The following is a 22,340-nucleotide window of genomic DNA, read 5'->3' as shown; positions in this document are numbered from 1 at the left end:
ACGAAGAGATTGATGAAGCAATTAAACACGTAAAAGGAGATGAAAATTTAATTATAGTTGGAGATTGGAATGCAAGCACTGGAAAGGGCAAGGAAGGAAATATAGTAGGTGAATACGGGCTGGGCAAAAGGAATGAAAGAGGGAACAGACTTATAGAGTTTTGCACAAAGTATAATTTAGTAATTGCCAACTAATAATTTAAAAATCATAATAGAAGAATATACACTTGGAAAAAGCCAGGTGATACTGCAAGGTATCAGATAGATTATATCATGGTTAAGCAAATATTTAGGAATCAACTCGTTGACTGCAAAACTTACCCTGGAGCAGACATTGATAGCGACCATAATTTGGTGATAATGAAATGTAAATAGGGATTTAAAAACTTGAAGAAAAGATGTCAGATGAATCGGTGGAATTTAGAGAAGCTTGAGGAAGAGGAAGTAAAGCAGATTTTTGAGGAGGACATCACAAGAAGTCTGAGTAATAAAGATAAGGTAGAAAATGTAGAAGAAGAATGGGAGAATGTTAAAAAGGAAATTATTAAATCAGCAGAAGCAGAAACAAAGAGAACTGGTAGAAAACCATGGGTTTCAGACGATTTATTGCAGCTGATGGATGAACTTAGAAAATATAAGAATGCTAGTGATGGAGAAAGTAAAAGGAACTACCGACAATTAAGAAATGCTATAAACAGGAAGTGCAAACTAGCGAAAGAAGAGTGGATTAAAGAAAAGTATTCAGAAGTGGAAAGAGAAATGAACATTGGTAAAATAGACGGAGCATACAGGAAAGTTAAAGAAAATTTAGGGGTACATAAATTAAAATCGAATAATGTTTTAAACAAAGATGGTACACCAATATGTAATACGAAAGGTAAAGTTGATAGATGGGTGGAATATATTGAAGAGTTATACGGAGGAATAATACATACTTGGCGTTTATAAACCTAGAAAAGACATTCGATAATGTAGACTGGAATAAAATGTTCAGCATTTTAAAAAAATTAGGGTTCAAATACAGAGATAGAAGAACAATTGCTAACATGTACAGGAACCAAACAACAACAGTAATAATCGAAGAACATAAGAAAGAAGCCGTAATAAGAAAGGGAGTCCGACAAGGATATTCCCTATCCCCATTACTTTTTAATCTTTACATGGAACTAGCAGTTAATGATGCTAAAGAACAATTTAGATTCGGAGTAACAGTAGAAGGTGAAAAGATAAAGATGCTACGATTTGCTGATGATATAGTAATTCTAGCCGAGAGTAAAAAGGATTTAGAAGAAATAATGAATGGCATAGATGAAGTCCTACGCAAGAACTATCGCATGAAAATAAACAAATAGTAATGAAATGTATTAGAAATAACAAAGATGGACCAATGAATGTGAAAATAGGAGGAGAGAAGATTATGGAGGTAGAAGAATTTTGTTAATTGGAAAGTAGAATTACTAAAGATGGACGAAGCAGGAGCGATATAAAATGCCGAATAGCACAAGCGAAACGAGCCTTAGTCAGAAATATAATTTGTTAACATCAAAAATTAATTTAAATGTCAGGAAAAGATTTTTGAAAGTGTATGTTTGGAGTGTCACTTTATATGGAAGTGAAGCTTGGACAATCGGAGTATCTGAGAAGAAAAGATTAGAAGCTTTTGAAATGTGGTGCTATAGGAGAAAGTTAAAAATCAGATGGTTGGCTAAAGTGACAAATGAAGAGGTATTGCGGCAAATAGATGAAGAAAGAAACATTTTGAAAAATATAGTTAAAGGAAGAGACAGACTTATAGGCCACATACTAAGGCATCCTGGAATAGTCGCTTTAATATTGGAAGGACAGGTAGAAGGGAAAAATTGTGTAGGCAGGCCACGTTTGGAATATGAAAAACAAATTGTTAGGGATGTAGGATGTAGGGGGTATACTGAAATGAAATGACTAGCACTAGATAGGGAATCTTGGAGAACTGCATCAAACCAGTCAAATGACTGAAGACAAAAAAAAAAAAAAAATTTTGCATAAAAAATAATTTTAAAAAAAACAGACCAAAGTATTTATTCTTTATTCAAAATTCAAATTTTTATTATAAATTTTAGACCTTTCTTTCATAATTTTTTTGTTTGATATTCTTTCTCCACTAAGTTATTTAAATGAAATCATTTTAATAACAAAAATTACAACTGAATGGTGACGTTAACATCAATCTTTTTTTGACAGCATATATTTATTAAAACCAAATTCATCTAATTATTCCTTCGCCAATAATAATAATAATTATTCAATAATCTACTTCCTAACCATCCTCTAATTATGAGTTCAAAAATAATTAAAACAATTTGATGAAACAAGAAGCTTTGAGGATTAGTCATACTCCAAAAGACCATTTTACCTGTTGCTGATAGTAGCAAATTAGCAGATGAATAGTGTATTATGAAGCCTCAACATTCTCTAATCATGAAGGTAATGGTGTAAATATATTGTATAATTAAAAAACATTTTTTATAAAAGTAAGATTAATAACATTTAGATTATTTACTGCACTAATGCATTGTCAACCAAAATATTTTTACATTAAATAGATGAGAACATAAAAGCTTCATTATTATACTTATAGCTCCTAGATGTCATTTCTATTTGAACAGATATATTTCTTCAAAATATAAACCCTGTTTACCAGAAAAAAATTTTGGATAATTTCCAATTAGTGCATTATTTTTTTCTAATTCAGATTCAAATGAATGTTCACTTTTACTTGCTTCATTTACAATCCAGTCATAAAAATGTCTTGCAGACAATATAGCATTTCGAGAATGAGGATTATTTTGTGATTTTTCCCATTCATATGCATTTTTTTCAGGATGAAATTGTGTGCCAGCAAATGGGTAAATTATAGATTCTACAGATGATACAAATATTAACCCATTTTCATCTGTATTTAAAGATAATGTTTTCCATTCATTTTTTAGGCCAGTAGTTGACATATTTTGTGGAGTGATGCAAAATCTGAAAAATTACAGTATGTTAATTTCAGTAGTACTCATTATAAAAAAGTTAAGCAGTAGAAAATAAAAATATGAAATAGTCCCACTTGAAGCATCACAGGTAATGGATTCTTGGCTTGTAAAGGATATAAAGTAAGAATATAACTTAATGAATGGATTACATAACTAAATAGATTGTCCCATATTATTTATTAATAAATTTAAACCATGATGGATCAATTTCCCTTTGATTGGTTCATCAAGTAGTTAGGCATGGTTAATTGTTATTGTGTTCTGTTTTGTTTTTTGAGGGTGAAAAACGCTTGCATGTTATCATTGCTCAGAATTAAAAAAGTAAAAGAAAAAAAGGAAAACAGATAACTAAAACTGCATAACAAAACTAAAAAAAAATTAAACAAACAAAAACGTACAATTAATATCACAGCTAAAATATCATAGTATAACAATAAAAATAAAAAAACTAAAACTATATTAAAAAATGAAATTAAAAACTAAAACTTACAATTATTAACAAAAATAAAGGATCACAATAAATTTACAACTAAAATCAGTCAGAACAAATAAACATTGGGGTTTCCCAATATTTGTGGGATATATCTATTAGCATTCTCAAGTATCAGGGACATAAAAGAGTTAAGTTGATCAAAGTGCAGTTGATCATACTGCACTATTGTCATACTCTGATGGGAAGGCTTTATGGTGACAGTTCCATTCTACCTTTTCAACAACCCATCTACATGACCTTTTGTTCACCTCATGTCGATAACAAATGATAATTGGCCTGTGATCACTGGTGTGAAAGTTGACACAGACCAATCAAGATGAGAGAGTAAAGAAGAGGTCGATATCGGACAATGTACCAGATGATAAGGACATGAAAATAAATGAACCGTCATTCAGTAGACAAAGGTCCAAGTCTTGTCTCACTCTATCTACCATATTTCCTTGCGAGGAACAGAAAGATGAGTCCCATAAAGTATGGTGGGAATTGAAGTCTCCTACTAATTACAACGGTGATAGGGTTTGCGTTAGATCAGTCATTTCTATAGAATTGAACTCAGAATTCGAGAGAGATACAAATTGCAGATATGCAATTTGAAGGGACAGAGTTTCATAGCAACAGCAGGAATGAGGGTAGCTAGTGGTATCCTTGTAGCAGCTCATTTTCAGCTCATTGCAGGATCTGCACTATTGGATACCTGCATTTATAGGAGCTTTACTTGATATAGTGGCAGCAAAAGAAACATCTAATTTAACCAAGTTTTGAGAGTTTTGTATTTATTTATATTCTCTTTGTGCAGCTGGGAAAGAAAGATTTTGCTTGGTACAGATTTTTAGGATAGCCTTCTCTTCGTTGAAATTTGGGAAAACTCGTGAGCGAGCTGAATATGTTCTCCTACAATTGGCACATATTTCTTCCTCCTGGCAATTAGTGTCATTGTGATCTTCTTTGGCATATCGAACACAAATTACATTTTTTGAACAAGATGTTATATGGTCATATCCTTGACACTGGGAACATTGTCATGGGGTGGGAATGAAAGTTTGTACTCGAACCGACAGGTAAACCTACTTTAATCTTCTCTGGTGATACTGGAAGATTAAATGTTAAAATAAGGAAAGCTGTAGGTTCTTCTACTCCGCTGTGCCGTTTCGTTATTTGTTTCACTTCCACAACTTAGCGACGAAGCTCATCAGCTATTTCAGTTATGTCCATCTCCAGAAGAACTCAGCAAAAAATTACTCTTCAGCTCATAAGTAGAGTTTTATGGCATTCTACACTTATATTTGTACCAATCATATTACGAAGACATAACATAGATAGCCTCTGCTCATCATTAAATGTTTCAATCAGAATTAATCCATCTTGCAATTTTTTAATATTCTTCAGGGAACCACTTGGACCCGTTATAACTTTTTTAATCAAGAAAGGCGAGACCTTCTGGAGGGAACCACTGATTATTTCAAAGAACAATGAATACAATATTTTTATATTTAAGACTGAATGTATCAGAATTTATTGCACTGTTTTGTGCATGACTATTATATTCCACCAACCGTCAAGAGATTATTTTGTGGACTAATAATTTTGTTTCCATGAGTACCAGTGATATAATGAACCACTCCAGCAGAGCGCATGCATACTGGAGTTAGAGCTAAATTCAAACAAGTTCGACCAGGTACCCAGAAAACATCGTTTGAGATTCACTATGAAGAGCAGTCCACCTATTGGCATGATAATTTCCACCTTGGGTTATGGTTGCATTTTGTAACATGTTGCAACACTGCATCACAGGGTAAGTGTAACAAGAAATAATGTAGTAGGATGTTGTTGTGTAGTTGTGTAAGAGTATATGTTGTAAATTGTGAAGTGTTCTTGGTGTAGTGTATGCGTACAGCGTTCTGCAACTTGCAACTCTGTGCGTAATGGGAAGACAAGCTGCAGAGGCTAGGCTCGTGAGGATGCAAACCCCTGAAGTCTTGAAGACTTGCCAGACTATTTAAAGACTCCTCGTCATAGTTATGTTCTGGTAGTATTTATTGGTTACTATCTCTAAATTATATTAATACTAAAATATAAATATAATATAAATATAAATATAATATAATATAAATATAAATATAAATATATATATGCAAAATACAGCATTCACAATTCCTTTGTGATAAAACTGCACTATTGCAATTTATATAAGTAAATTACAAATTAATCCTTGCAAACAACTTACACATGATGATTAGATGTAACTGATGTAGAAGAAATTATTGTCAATATTTCTACATTAGCATTTCCATACAACCTGCTTTGTCTAAAGCCAGGTAGAAATTTCAAAGGTAGACCAATACTTTCACATTTACAACTTGTTCTTAATTCTTTGCCATTGTTCCCTAAATGTAGAAGGAGTTCAAATCCTAAGCAGACACCATATATTGGAAAATGATCTCCTTGCTGATTAGCCTATAACATGAATTTAATTAAAGATTCTTGAATTTCATTTATCTATCTAAATGATTTCACCATTTTTTAGAAATATATGTAATTCACAACTTGAACTTAAAGTTAGTGCATGAATATGGGTATGTGGCATGGAAAAACAAAATCCTGTGATGGCTAAGAAGACAGATATTAAAATTATTCATTATATCTGATTTGGATACAAATTGCACAATGTATTTGAAATTTAAATTTAAATCACCTTAAATTAATATGAATAACAAAATCAGAGCAACTTTATTGTTAAGCTATAGAGGCTGAAAAGTTACACTGAAACTTAGTAAATGGATTATAATTGTTTTCCTTTTACATTTGTTATTAATATAAGTCTACTGTCTAATGATTCACCTGTTGGTGCAAAATCATGCTTTACACAGTTCCTACCACGAAGCAGTTGTTTTAAAACAAGGACTAAATATGGAACTGTCCTACAATTTGTCTGGAAGGATCAACTATAAAGAAATCACAATCAGGACAGCATTAACTGAAATTATTGATGTATTAATAAATATACTTTAGTAATAAATACTAAATACTATACTTACTAATAAATACTTTGTGTGCATTTTTTGAAAGTTTTAAACAAGCACTCAAAAAAATTAAAATTAATTTATTTAATACTATTTAAAAACTCATCATCAATCGTATAATGTTGAGTAAAAGAAAATTTTTTAATCAAATTTAAAATTAACTGATGGAAAGATACTTTAATGAAAGATTACTAATAATGAAAAAAATAAGTGTGTAATTCCCTTTTCTGTAGGATGAAGTGTTCACCTTTGATTTATGAAAATAATTCTCTTCTGATCGGTTTGAAAGAGCAAGCTGTTATTTTATTTTTAAGTATGAATGTTTTTCTTTTTTCTTTTTTTTTTTGAATTTCTGATTAATAAATATGTCTAAATAATTTATATTTACAAGTACTAAACAATAATCTGACAAGTAATTTTATTCCTCAAAACTAATTCTGATTTGATGTGAACAATTTTTTTTGCATAACAGGATCATTCACGGGAACCGGATGTTTTTAAAATAATCATAAAAAATTGAATATTTACTTTAAAAAAGTTTTATTGGTACTGAAACACTTGTTAAATCAAAGCATTTGTTACTTACTCATGAACGAAATATTATGTCCGGCAAGTGATGTTCATTTTGGGCAATACATTGTTGCAGCCTTTCACGGTAACTGGCCTCAATTCTTTGCAGCATGTCTACATCAATCTGGATGACGTTATGACGAATTGCGATCCTTAGGTCCTCCAATGTACGCGGTTTATTGCCGTACACACGCGATTTCAGAAACCCCCACAGAAAAAAATCACAACTACTCAAGTCGGGGGACCGAGGGGGCCAAGGAATGTTGCCGAATCTGGAAACGATCCGTCCCGGAAACAAGTTACGGAGAACAGCCATCGTTGCCCTCGCTGTGTGCGCTGTAGCTCCATCCTGCTGGAATAACACATTTTGAAAATCGATTCCCCGGTTTCGTAACTCAGGGATGAAAAACGTATTCAACATCGCAATGTAACGATCAGCTGTTACAGTTACGGCAGCGTCATTTTCTTCAAAAAAATATGGTCCAATAACACCTTTGGGCTATGAAGTGGTCTCTCGTGAAGCTGATGTGTGTTTCTTTCTGCCCAATACCGGCAATTCTGTTTGTTGACGAAGCTATTCGGATGTAAATAGGCTTCATCACTCATTAACAATAACAAATTTTCATTTTCTTCAAAAATGGTAAGCATTTGTCAACAAAATTGTAATCGCTGCGTGAAATCTTGCTCGCTTAATTGCTGCACGACGGCTATCTTGTAAGGATGGAAGTGCAGGTCTGTATGCAGAATTCGTCTTACCGTACTTGTGCTCATTTGAAGCGCTGCTGAATGCCTCTGAATAGAGCGGCGTGGGCTTCTGACAATGGCTTCCCTTACTCGTTCGATGTTCTCCGGAGTGCTAGCAGTTCGTCGGGGACCCGGTGGTTTTTTCTTCAATATTGAACCGCTTGTTCGAAGGTTGTTTACCCATCGCAATATTGTGTTACGAGAAGGGACACTTGCATTACGATGGATATTAAACTGACGGCGGAATCTCGCTAAACAGCAGTTACGGATTCGTCATTTCGCACAAAACTGTTATACGCGTACAGGCGTTGGTCTAGCGTCCACGACTACATCTCAACGACTAAAATGTAAATGCTATGAACAAAGGAAACGTCAGACATCAGCCACGTACCCCTCCCACCACGAACGCCCGAGTACAACTCACTTCAAAAACATCCGGTTCCCGTGAATGACCCTGTTTTGAAATTGATAATGAAAATGGTGAGTTTTTATTCAGTTTTCTTGATGAATAATTTTTGTTAATTATCTTGTGATTAAATATCCTATTAATTAGGTTAAAATCACTGTTTTATTGCACCTATGATGTAGAATAGTTAAATATTAAATACTAAAAAAAAACTTGCAAAAAATGTATTTTTCATGATGTAAAATACCTTGCGCACACCCTTGGCCCCGCGCCCTCAGTCCAACCTTGAGGGTCTCACATGCCATCATTGGATTCGACTCCCCTAATCTTGCATGCAGGCAAGCCCAGGCGGCCTAGGCATGAGGGCTACCTCCTGTCCCTATACATGTCATGTTTCAAGACTCCCATTGCACACATAGAAGCTACTCCCTTAGAGATTCTTTAACATAACTTGAATTTATTTACAGACTTTTAAGTAGTCCACTGGCATGTTGATAAGCAACTATTTTTCCTTCATTTCTATTTTCCAAATCGACAGCAATATTATTTCTTAGTCAAAACCTCTTTCTGAGGTCCTCATATATGGTACATTTTTTTTATTAGATGCTTGACAGTAAGTGTTCTATTGAAAACACCACACATGGTCTTTTTTTGACGGTTAACAAATATGAATTTGTTATTTGTGTGTGACCGATTCTAAGTTTGGTCACAGCCATTTGTTCTCGGCAAGTCAACATCATGTCGCTCTTCCATTTATACAGAAAAGTTTTAACTGAGTTTAGTTTCGTATTTAATCTTCTCCAATCAGTATTCTACCTATTTCTTATTGTATTGTTGTTATTATTGTATTAAACCATTTTTAACATCTGCTACCCATATAGGAATTACATTCAAGTTATCACAGACTGTTGTCTTACTGGCAGCTTCGTCTGTGCTTTCATTTCCTGCAATACCAGCACACCCTGGAGTCCAAACAAATATGCATCACGATAGTGATTTAAAACATTGATTTAAAACATACAAAATGGACAGGATGTTTGCAATTAAGACATCCTTAATGTTCTTCTTCTGTATGGTAATAAGTTCTGCCATATAAACACTGGCCATCCTGGCAATTTCCAAAAATGGGCTTCTCCAATTACAAATATGGAGGTTCCAACACCATGTTTGGTTTTAGAACCGTCAGTATAAATTTTAATGTGTTCTTTATAACTACTGACAGTTGATAATTTCTGTTTGGATGATGATTACTGCTGGCTTCTTTTTCATTACTTCCCGAGAGAGATCCAGTCTTGTGATTACCATTGGGATAAACCATGGCGGTATTTCTCTTGTAGAAATTGCTAATGTTTCTGGTAAAGTAATTTCATATTTTCTTGTCAATTCGTGATACCTTATTCCGGCAGGTCTGGAATAGGTAGCACGATGTTCATATAATGCAGCCAAAGGATGATTGTTAAAATGTTTGTTATTTAATGGGTAGGAAAGGCCCCCATATATTTACTGCATATCTTAGCAGTAGGATCTCTCTTCTGTAGTGTAGTGGCATTATTCCGGCTTCGGATATTAGACTAGTCGCTGGACTTGTAAATGCGCCTGTCGCGTGTCTTATTCCGCTGTTATGTATTACGTCTAACTTTCTTTAATGCGACTTCCTAGAGGATGAATATACCATACATCCATAATCGAGTTCAATGCTTTATACAGCCTCAGTAGTATTTATTTATCTGAGCTCCAATTGATGCTGGATAAACATTTTAAAATGTTTAAGGCTTTTTTGCATCTATCACTCAAGTCATATACATGTAATCCCCATGTAAGGGATTTATCCAGTAACAGACTTTAAAATCTCACATTATCCTTATATTCTATTGGATTGTCGTCGAATGTCAAAACAGGACTTCAGTGAGGAATTCTCTTCCTACAAAAGTGTACACAGCACGTTTTTTCTGGTGAAAACTGGAATCAATTATTCTTCACAACTTCATTAAGGGCGTTAATCGCTCGTTGTAATTTGTACTTCATCAAATTGCATAGAAGCCTTGTTGCTGGCATACATAATTGCCAGATCATCAACACTTTTGCTGATTTCTACTGGAATGGCTAATATTAGGTTTATTGATGGCGATCATAAACAAGGTACCGCTCAACGGTGAACCTTGTGGTATGCCATTTTCCAAGCATTTTTCTGATGAATATTCGTTGTTGACGCGTACATGGAAAGTACGATCATTCGTATAGTTGCTGAGTAAAACTGTCAGATTGCTACGAATGCCCCATTCATGTATTTGGACCATTATTCCATGTCACCAGGTCATACTGAATGCCTTCTGCAGATCAAAGAAGACTCCTACACAATGTTTTCTTGTGATAAAGCTGTTGTATATGATGTTCCTCTTAGTTGATCATTTGATCAGTGGTTGAGAGGTATTGCCAAAAACCTGATTGATGTAAGGATACGAGATTTTCTTTTTCTAAAATTCAAACGCGTCGATTATTTATCATTTTTCAAATATTTTTCCCATAGCGCACGTCAAAGAAATAGAACGGTAACTATTGGGATCTGTCAAATTTTTATCTTTCTTTGACACTGGAACAATATATGCTTTTTTTCACTGCTACGGGTACATTTCATCTCGCCATATCTGATTATATAGTTCTAACGATCTACGTTTTGCAATGGTATTCATCTGCCTGATCATGTTATAATGAATTTCATCCGAACCAGCAGCTGTGTTTCCGGCTTTTTCCAACGCTTTCAAAAGTTCTTCTATTTTAAAAGGTATATTGAATGAATAATTTATTTCAGTTCTAAAATTTAGTAGACCTTCAAGTTTTGCTTTTTTCGTCCTAAAATATTTGTCGTAGTTAGCCGTTTTGCTGGCTTTTTCGAAGTGATTAGCTAGTAACTCTGCAATTTCGTTTGGAGTATCTGTAATTTCATCTTCATATTGAAGGCTAGTTATGGGAGTAAAGATTGTACGTCCACAATTCGCCTTCACTTTCTTCCAAACGTCTGGTGCAGTTGTGTTTCTGTCAGTGGATAACATATATTGCTGCCAGGATATTTTTTTAGAGTAATCATAATTATTTTTACATACACTCTGTATTTTATAAAGGCAATTAGATTTTCTAGTGTGGGACGTTTCTCAAAGGCGTTATACACTTTTTTCTTTCTTTTAATAGCTTCACTTACTTCATCGTTCCACCACGGAACGGGTCGCTTCTTAAGTTTCCCAGATGTTTTGGGAATATATCTTGATGCCGAGTCAAGTATTGTATTAGATATGGCGTCGACATCGGCTTCGACAATTCCAGTTGTTTCAGGGAGTATCATCCTAGCTGTGAAGGTCGTCCAATTTTCCTTGTCAAACAACCATCTTTTAGAAATGGGCTATGTTTTCTTTGTAAAATCAGTTACAATTATATCACCATCAGGATCGTCATATGTAAGGGTGTAAAGGGCCCTTACATTTTATTTAAAAACAACAAAATTTACAGAATATTTAAGGGCAAACACTAAAATAACTTATGGGGTGTAAAGGGCCCTGATCTTAAAATTAAAGATAAATAAAACAAAAATATAAATGGAAAAGAAAGGCTCCACAATAGCAATATCTCCTTTTTTCGTAGCACCGGAAAATGATCGCTTCCACGTAAATCTTCTAAAACATGGAAGGTGTACCTCGGTGCTATCAATCCAGTTATAAGTGCTAGATCTATACTGGACGTCGATCCATCTCTGGCACTGAAAAAAGTTCCTGAACTATCATTTAAAAGAATAAAATCAGAATTCAGCAGGAACTTTTCCAATTATCTTCCTCGGGGATCTATTCGATCCGACCACCAAAGAGAATTATGTGCGTTGAAGTCCACCACATTATATGGTGGGGAAGCTGAGAAATTAATCGTGCTATCTCATCTTCCTTCCAATCATAATTCGGCAAGAATATGCTGCAGATAGTGATCTGAAACGGACGTTTCATTCTGATTGCGACCGTTTGTAGATTTGTGTTTAGATCGACAGCTTCGGTGGTAACTCTAGTCGATGTTAATATGGCTATTCCACTTCCAACTCTTATATTTGGCGGTTGATATCACCGAAATATATCGTATCTTCTTAGTTGAAAATTTTCATTTCAGCAGAAATCTATTTCTTGCAGGCATATACAAATTGGGTCTACATCATGTACTAAGCGTTGGAGCTCATGGATGTTTGACGAAAAACATCCATTAATATTCCATTGAAGAATCGACTCGCTAATTTTTAATTAGTCTATGGTCTTGGTTTGCCTTTCAGCAATCATTTTTTTCCCTTTTTTACATGTTACGAACAGCTTCGTATTCGTTAAGAATGCCATCGCCCGTATAGCTCCAGGCCTCCGAATCGGAGACGATCGAAGTCGTGGACGATGACGAACATGGATCGGCCCCTGGTTCAGGCGCCGATTAGAGGCGGGAACCTGGAAACCCGTAAAAACGTCGCCGTTTCTTCTCATGTTCAACTCTCCTTATGGCGTCAATTCCTCGATTTTTTCCTGCTCTGTGCAGTTCAGAAGATCCCGATAGACCACAACACTCTTTAAGGTACTAAGTGTGCCGTGCGGATCGACATGCACAGGAAAATCACCAATATTCTTGAGCCCTAGGATCCTTTGTGATTGTGCATCATTTGTAGTCTCTATATGCAGTCTTATAAGTTTTTATTATTTCTTTAACTGGGCCTCTAGCCCATTTAGTTATATCTCGAGCAATGAAAAAAGTACTTACCCTCGAGAAATTTCCATTATCTTTCGTAATAATCAAATATTTTGATTTTGGTATATTATTCTTGAATAAAGCTGTTTTCAAACTCTTAGCTTCATTTTCTAGCCGTCTTGACTCAGCACTCTTTCTCAGTTTCGCCGAGGTGAAACAGCTGGTTCCAAACGAGGCTGTTTTCGTGAACCCTCTGTCACATTAGATTGTTCATGCTGCATGATAATTTAATCCCTTCTGTAGCAATGCTAGTCGCTGGGGTACACCCCAACTCCAGGGCTGCTAACCGTGGAGGTCCGATCCGGTACTTTGGTGGAACCGGCATATGTCCTGGCAGAGAGCGAATGCGCAATTTCTGCACTGATTCCAGGCCGCTACACACCTAGTTTTCAGGGCTCCCATTCACCGTCATCTTAGCAAGATACTTGCCATCGCGGGGGGCATGTGGACAGCGAAAGGGCCTCCGTTACCTGCAATCACTTCGACCGTGGCCGCCACATCGCCATCTCTAAAGATGGTGTGAATCCATTTCCTTAATCAATTAAATTTTCGTAACTGCAGGTGGCCGATAAATCCAGTCCTTAAATACGGTCTGTAGGTGGAATTAGGACGAAAAAATTACATCTCCGAGGAAAACACAAAGAGCCCCGTTAGCCAGCATTAAAAACAATACTTATGTACAGCTTTTGCCACTCTGGACGTGGAACGTAGGTATTATGTTCCGGACGTGGGGATTATCTACCTGAGGGCATTATTATTATTATTTGTGCATAAAACATGTAAAACATGTGTTTAATATTATATACGTGTAATTATTAATTACAAATAAAATAAAAATAGCACTGCATTCAACCTGTTTTAGCTTCAAAAATTAAGATGTGTTTTTAAACTTTTGTGATTATTGTAATAATGCCTGCACCACAATGCCTCTTAGATTTACAAACTTTTTTCACAATTTTTTTTTCAATAAAATATTGAAAATGGTGATTAAATTAATATACCAACTATGTGGTAATGATTTTTATTATCAAACCAATCAGAAGCACAGAGATAAATTTTAAAATTTAAGCTAATTAATAACACTATTAAAATTCATGTCTACTTAATGAGTAATTGTGCAATTTTTCAGAAAACGCGTAACAATTTTTTGAAGAAAAATTATAATTTTATTATTTTAATTGTAATGAATATTTTATTGGTGATATAAATTTAATTAATATAAAAAATTCAGGCATAGTTAGCCTGAATCTGAAAATAAACCACAGCCAGATTCTAAAAGTGTGTTAACAGTTACAATTCTCAGGCAATACAATTTTATCATAAAAAAATATAAGTAACTTATTATATCTTTGTAATTATTTATCTAATATTCAGGATATTTTTACCTGAACAGCTAGATTAAAAATATAAGTTCCAGCTTCAGCATAACCATTCTTATCACTAAATTTAGCAGTTCCACCAGGAATTACAATGCCATTTAATACTGATACTTGCTTCCTAAAAATTAATAAACAGAATTAAAATTTTAATCTATTCCTTGAAATTCTAGTGTAATCATATTGCTCTATATTACTTTATATATATTTTATTACAAATTTACTGTTTCTTCTATTGTTAGTAATGCAACCAATCCATAGAAGTTGCTTTTTACAGAATAAATTTTAATAGTATGAAGGAGTTCTTTATACTCAATAAGGCAGTAGATAAGATCTCTAAACTTTTAACTTTCCCAGTGAATCACTACAGATTACTTCTAGTGAAAGCAGTTGTTCATTTACAAATGATGCCTGGATTACATAATTAATAAATAAACAAACAGAAAATTTGAATAAAAAAATAACATTCAGTAGAGATGAGACTAATGTATATTTTGTATTTCCAGGTCAAATAGATGCATGAAAGTTGTTATGTTTGACATGATAACTTGTCTCACAATTGTGAGACAAGTAGTCTAGATAATGTACATTAATTATACAGTAGTGTACAAGCAAGTTAATTTGAACGCAGGTAATTTTTTACTTATTTCTATGTTGTGGCTACAATGCTTGACTACACCCATTCTTTTCTATGTAATGGGAGATTATTATTCTTTGTTATTTACCAATTTTCTTGTTATAAATAGTATTTTATGAAAATTTATTTCATTTTTAATTATAAAAAAAAAAAAAAATAGTATTTTTTCTGCTATTTTGAGCTATTTTACACTTTTATTAATAAAAATTCCTGGCGATGATAACACTCAGGTGTTTTTCGCCCCCAAACAAAAAAAAATTTTTTGTTTCATATATCTTGAATATATAATAATGGACATAACTCCAAAAAAGTGTTCAAAATTTTTTTTTTCTTCTGAGCATACCAGTATGACACATCAAAAAAAAAAGCTTCTGAGTGTGGTGTTGGAGTAGGAACAGTGAATGATATTTTAATAAAATTTAAAGAAACTAATTTCTTTTCATCTCAAAGGAAAGGTAAATGTGGCTGGAAAAGAAAAACTAGTAGTGATAATAAACTAAATTAAAACTGAAACTAAAACTAGTGATAATAATCAATTATTAGTGATAAAAAGTAAACTTGATCCAATATTATCTGTTGTGGACTTAAATTGAGAATTAGCAACCAGTGGAACAGATTTACACATGATAACTGTTCAGCGCCAACTTCTCACAGCTGGAAAGTAGGCCCACTGGCCAGTTAAAAAGCAGCTTTTAACACCATCAATGTGCAAAAAAAGGCTCCTATGGAGCAAAGCATATGCTAACTGGAAAAATGATATATTTTCCAACAAGTCACATTTTTTTTGGTCAGGGGCAAAGGGTTCCATAAATCAGAAAAGCATCATATGAAAATACATCATTAACTCATATCCAATAATTAGTTAAACATCTTCAGCAAAAATTGTTTTGGTGTTGTTTCAGATTTGAAGTTCTTTGCTTATTACTTCCTGCTGATGCTATGTTGAGAAATGTGGATATATTAAAATTCTGAAGTAAAGGGTGTGACACAACTTCAAAACGAATTCCACAGAGTGACATAATGTTCCTACAAAATATGGCACCATGCTGTACTGCAAAATTGGGGGAAAAAAAAACATTAAACTGCTCCCGTGGTCAGGCAACTCCTTAGACTTAAACTCAATTGAAAATCTTTGCATAGAAGTCAAAAAATTACTCTCAAAATTGAATTGTACCACAAAAACTGACCTCATTAAAGCAATAATATCAATATAGTTTTAAGGTGAATAAGTAAAAATAATTTGTTATTCACTTGTTGAATTGATACCAAACTGTGTACATGAAGTGATTAACAATAAAGGAGAACATTACAATGTAATAGTAATAATTACTAGATATTCACAAATTATATAGATGTGATATTTTTTTCTAAATAATGTTACTTCTTATTAAATAACAAACATATTCAGATTAATTTGCATGTTACTCTATTTACTCAATAATGAACCCAGATTATGAAATTAGGTGTTTTACGTTTGGGATTGTTATATTTAGGTCACTAAGTTGTCTGATAAAATTATACAGAAAAACTATTTAAGAGAAAAGTATTGTTGAATAAAAACCGCCTTGGTGCCATACCTTGGTTAGCTGTATTTATTCTAGATATTAATCTTACTGGTTCATATTTCATGGCAAATAAAATACATTGTTCACTTATGTTTAAAGAATATATTTTCGTAAGTTATAATGATCATTATATATTAACATATTTCAGATTTAATTTAATTAGTATGTTACATTGTTGAATAATATGTGTAATTTACATGTTAACAGTATGAAATGTTATTTTGACTAAACAATATTAAAATTGTAACACACAAATGAGTTTTCGAATGATGGTCAGAATCTAGTGCAGAGCCGGCTTATATATTATAGAGGAGCTGAGTGAATCATCAGGAGTGTTGCATCTGAACATATGCCTGCCAAAATCATATGATGATTTTTTTATAATATCAAAATAAAATGATAATAACTCTTGAATTGTAATATTAATATACTAAGCGTGAATGATTGTATTATACAATGTAGGCAATGAATAAATGTACAATGCTGCATAGATTATGCCGTATTACAGAACAATAAACAAAATTTAAATGTGAATATCTGTTAAATATAAAATTACAATTAAATTATTGAATCTATAATTGGCTTAAAATTGGATTCATACTCATTTTATACATAGTAGAATAATGATTGTGAAGAATGATTGTGAATGAAGAATAATGATTGTGTAGAATAATTCATAACTGTCATATAGTTCATTTGTATCTTTTTAATGTGTAAAAAATTTCAACGAATATATTGAATAAATAATCTCTAGTGTCATAAACACCTTGAATAAATGAGTAAATAGTCTCTAGTAAAATCTTGGGATACTATAAGAAATTGAATCAAACAAGTTTGGTGACTAGGACGACTCATATAGTTTCATGTGTATGTATGTACGAGGTGTGTGAGAAAAGTAATGAGATTGGTAACACTGCGAGCAATCTGGCAACTCTGTGTCTACCGGTCTGTGCTAGACCAGTTTGTTCATCCCTTCCACATGCTCAGTACGAGTTTCTACTCCGTTCAGCCAACACATTATTTTTGACTGCGCCATCAGTGAAGTTGTGTTTTTGTTGTGTGTTACGAAAATGGAGTATCAGAACTTAGAACAACGTTGTGCAATCAAGTTTTGTGTTAAACTTGGGGAATCCGCGAGTGTGACCTTTGAACAATTGAAACAGGCTTATGGGGAACATTGATTATCAAGAGTTTAACGCTGGCACAAATCATTTTTGGAAGGCCGAGAACACGTTGAAGATCTACCTCGCTCAGGGAGACCTTAAACTTCAAAATATGACGAAAACACTGTGCGTGTGAGGGTTCTTGAGATCAGACCGTTGCTTAACAATAAGAATAATGAGTAAACAGTTCAATTTTAACACTTTCACCGTATATCAAAATTTGACAGACGATTTGAACATGCGAAAGGTTTGTGCGAAATTGGTGCCGAAAAACCTCACAACGGAACAGAAGGACAGTTGAAGAAACATGAGCGTTGATCTTCTTGAGAGGATTAACAATGACCACGAATTCTTCAATCGTGATCACAGGTGATGAATCCTGGATATTTGAGTATGATCCTGAAACAAGGCGGCAAAGTGAAGAGTGGCACACTCTGTCATCTCCTCGACCGAAAAAATGTCGAATGAGCAAATCAAAGATCAAAACCATGCGATTTACTTTTTTGACAGTAGGGGTATCGTGCATAAAGAATTTGTTCCTCCAGGACAAATTGTCAACCAAGTGCTTTAAAAAGGGGTCCCTGAAAGGCTAAGGAAAAGAGTGATTCACGTGAGACCAGACATTGCAGACAAGTGGATGCTTCATCACGACAATGTCCCGTGTCACACAGCCATTTCCAATGGGGAATTTTTGACCTCAGAACGCATTCCTACGGTTCCTCAACCCCACCCCCCCTATTCACTTGATTTGAGTCCTTGTGACTTTTTCCTTTTTCTTAAAAAAGACATCATTTTGGAACTCTGGAGAACATTCGAAAGACTGTGACTGACCAGTTAAAAGCCCTACCAGTTGAAGCCTTCCAGCGCTGCTACGAGGAGTGGGAACAACGACTCCGCCGGTGTATGGCTGCCCAAGGGAACTACTTTGAAGGAGATAACATTGTTGTTTGAAAAAAATAAAAACTTTGGTAAGTAAAACGTCAGTCTCATTACTTTTCTCACACACCTCATATATGTTATATGCATGTACTGTAACAACTAGTCTTTACACATCTAATGGTAAGAGTTAACAATTAGTTAATATGAATATGCAGATTGAGTTACAAACAATTATATAAAATTTATGAACATATCAAAAATCATATTTTTGACAAAACAAATCAATGAAATTACATTAACAATAGTATATAAATATCAAATCAATCATATTATGAGATGCAAATTAAATGAAATTGTAACAACAATGAAGTATGCAAATAATAAACTCAATCATTAGAGATTGGTGGTAAACTATTTATGCAAAGGTCTTCGAAATTGACCATTAAACTATCTAAATCAACAACACTACTAGGTTGTCAGAAGAAACTGAATAATGTGTTTCTTTCACAATGTGGATGACTTAATAGGATAACTAAGCTAACTGTGGTTGTGGAAAATTTGCATAATGTGGATAACTTGAGAGGATAACTGTAGTTGTAGATAATTTGCACAATGTGGATGTATGTGATTGCTTCCAGTGCATGGTGAAGTATTCTCGTTGGTGATCAACACTAAATCTCCAACAGAAAGATTACGTGATAAATGGCGTTGCTGCAAATAGTTGCATTATATTTTGAAGTAGTTACAAACAGCCTTAGTGGTTGGAATTTTTTGGTAATTGGGTTCATGTAAAGACGTGAATGGACATACAATGAAACAGTGTCCTGGTGATAGAGGTTCTCAAATTAAAAATTGATATACATTATGAATGATATTTGACGGAACAGAAATAGAATCTGTTGAGAGAAAAAGCTTGAGTAGGTCTACCTCTAAATTGTTATGAATCTTTTAAAGGTTGCAATAAATGACTGAAGTCAGGTCAGATACTTAATCCATATGAATAGCCTTCGTAACAAGACATACAAAGAGCGAGACAACCCTTACTCAAGGTTTTAGATCTCTGCCCGCCATGATGAATCATAAATGAGCCGCCGAGAAATCATTAATAGATTCATTATTGTCAATACCTAGTTAACCTCCAGAATCAGTAAAATACCAACCATTCAATTTAGTTTTAAATATAACAATCATATTGCAATTTATAGTGAAATATAATAATTATTATAACAGTTTTATTATAAAACTTATTTTTTTGTATACTATTAAAGATTCTTTGATTATTTTTGGCAATTTAATTGTTTACCATCAATCAACTCTAATCTAAAATCTACAATTATCAAATGTCTTATGAATAATGATCTGCAACAAGATCACCATCATTCTTGTTTTTGTATTTTCTGATGTGTTTGTGTAAGTTTTAGAAGCACTGAAAGAATTGACAATAAAAAAAAAATTTTCGATACAATTTCCGAAAGAATTGACAAGATTTGACAAAGTTTATGAAAATTAGAAAAGCCATTAAGGGAATTTCAATCTGTAGACAAGTTTTAAATGAACTGAACAGGAGTATAATGTGATATTTGAAAAAATGATTCTTCTTTTATTTTCCTTATATTTTTATGTCAATGATATAATATATTATATATTATATTAATATTTTTATATTTTTTTTTTATGTCAATGATATTTTAATGAACAAACAACTGGTGTAAACTTTCTTGAATATTTCTAATAAATATTTTGTAATAAATGTTACAATTATATTAAGAAATCCTTTGATTTCTTAATATACTTTAGGACGGCTTTGCAATAAATGCAAAGCCGTCCTTTGCATTTATTGCAAAGGACGGCTTTCAGTGTATCGTAATTGCCAATAACAGTAACTGATGTAGCATTAATAAATTGTTTATGTTCATTGCAACTGGACATCTTCAATACTTCTTTTACTCAAACAGTTTAAACTGACTAATGTAGTCACTCAGTCAATCAAAATACTTAGCTAATAGTTTTATTAATGATTCCAGTTTGTTTATTTATCTTGCTTATGTTGTTGACAAATCTATTTAAATATTAAGATTAAAAATGTAGTACACATGATAATATATAAATTCAACCTGTTGTTTCGACACTATTATTTTTGTAATTCAACTTATCATTTTTATTGCTATTATTATCAGAGGTACCATTATAATTCTCCCAAAGAGATTCTATATGATTCTTTTTTTTTTATTATCATAAATAATAAAATAACATTTTTTTGTTATTAATTAAATATGATTACCTCAAATTAGGCGACCAATTCTCATCTCTGATAACTAATAATGCAATTGGGTTTATATTTTTACTGGTATTTGAAATAAATAAACCTTTATTAAAATGACAATTTTCTATTAGATCTAAATAACCTTGCATTTTCTATAATAACTTGATGTATATTATTGCCAGTTTCAAAATCATAATTTTTATTTATTATTCTCAGTCTCTTTTGAGTATTAAATTTGCCAACTTAATAAATGGACAAATGTTCTTTAAAAGTATTATCTTGTGTATTTATATTGGTATTATTAAAACAACTGTTTTGTTTGTTCAAACTTCATACATTTTTCATTTAATAATGTGTAATTTGTTTTAAAATGAAGCATTGGTTTTAGAGCTGTTGTTTTAATATTTAACTTATGTTAAATTCGAGCTTTGTTTGAAGATCTTTATGTCTTCAAACAGAATACATATTTCAAATTTTAAATCTTTCATTGACGTGAACTCCTTACCTTTTTATAGTCATATGAAATAGTCTCAATAATATTATAAATCTTTGTTGAATACTGAAAATAACCTGACAAAATCTCGTAGTATTCATTAATATATTTGTTGTTAGATCTGTAATCCAAACAGTGAATGTGATAATTCAGATTTTAACAAATGATTATTTCGTATACCAGTGTAAAAATGATAGCTTTCACTCAAATCATAAATAAATTGTGTTACAAGATCAGGATTATACTTGTTGGGATTCATTTCTAGTGTTAATGGTCTTTTATCATTAATTGTTGACCTTATTGTTAATTCATTATAACTGATTTCCTTTGCCTGTATTAAATCTCCGAAGGAATGTTTTTCTTTATTGTTATCTAAATAAATAAGCAGTGGAGTAAATAAACATTATCTTATATTGAAATAAAATTGAAACTATATAAAGGTAAGTGAACAAGTGAAAGTGTAAGCTTCACAGAATATGTTTTGATTTAGTTTTTGCAAAGAGTTGAAGATGGAATTGTCCACAGAGTTCCATGTACAAGTCATACTTGCTCCTAAATAATCTTTTTTGTAAAAAAAAAAATGATTACTTATTTCGAAAATAAATTGGGAGACAAATCTTTGTTTTGAAAAAGCATGTTTATATGCATGAACAGTGATCACTACAAATAAATCATGAAAAAAAGTAGTTGAGGAGATGTGTTTTTATATATATATATATATATATATATATATATGGCTATGTATAAAATTTTTAGGATCAAAAATTGCCAAACTACTACATCAGTTTGATTGAAATTTAGATATGCATGTTAAAATTTGATGTATATTGTTTGAATCGTTATACAGTTGTTCTTGACTGATCAGTATCGGCTGAGCTCAGTCAGACCACATTTGAAGTCTAAATATTTCTGTAGGAGCTACTGTTGGACTTTAACACGCACAAGAATGCTAATCAA

At 32.8% G+C, this 22,340-nt stretch overlaps 1 protein-coding gene across 1 annotated transcript in view; it reads right to left on the bottom strand.

Moving 5' to 3' along the window:
* Window positions 1–2,106: 2,106 nt before the first annotated feature.
* LOC142317849 (gamma-glutamyl hydrolase-like) overlaps window positions 2,107–22,340 on the bottom strand; it is a 29,713-nt gene continuing 9,479 nt past the window's right edge. Inside the window, exons 5-7 of the mRNA XM_075354399.1 lie at window positions 14,393–14,504; window positions 5,734–5,963; window positions 2,107–3,005 (exon numbers count right to left, since the gene is read on the bottom strand). Of these exons, the coding sequence (XP_075210514.1) occupies window positions 2,633–3,005; window positions 5,734–5,963; window positions 14,393–14,504 (715 nt within the window). The 3' untranslated portion in view covers window positions 2,107–2,632. The remainder of the gene's footprint in view (window positions 3,006–5,733; window positions 5,964–14,392; window positions 14,505–22,340) is intronic.

Source organism: Lycorma delicatula, chromosome 1, assembly GCF_047948215.1.
Source record: "Lycorma delicatula isolate Av1 chromosome 1, ASM4794821v1, whole genome shotgun sequence".
NCBI lineage: Eukaryota > Metazoa > Arthropoda > Insecta > Hemiptera > Fulgoridae > Lycorma > Lycorma delicatula.
This window is presented reverse-complemented; position numbering and strand designations above follow the sequence as displayed.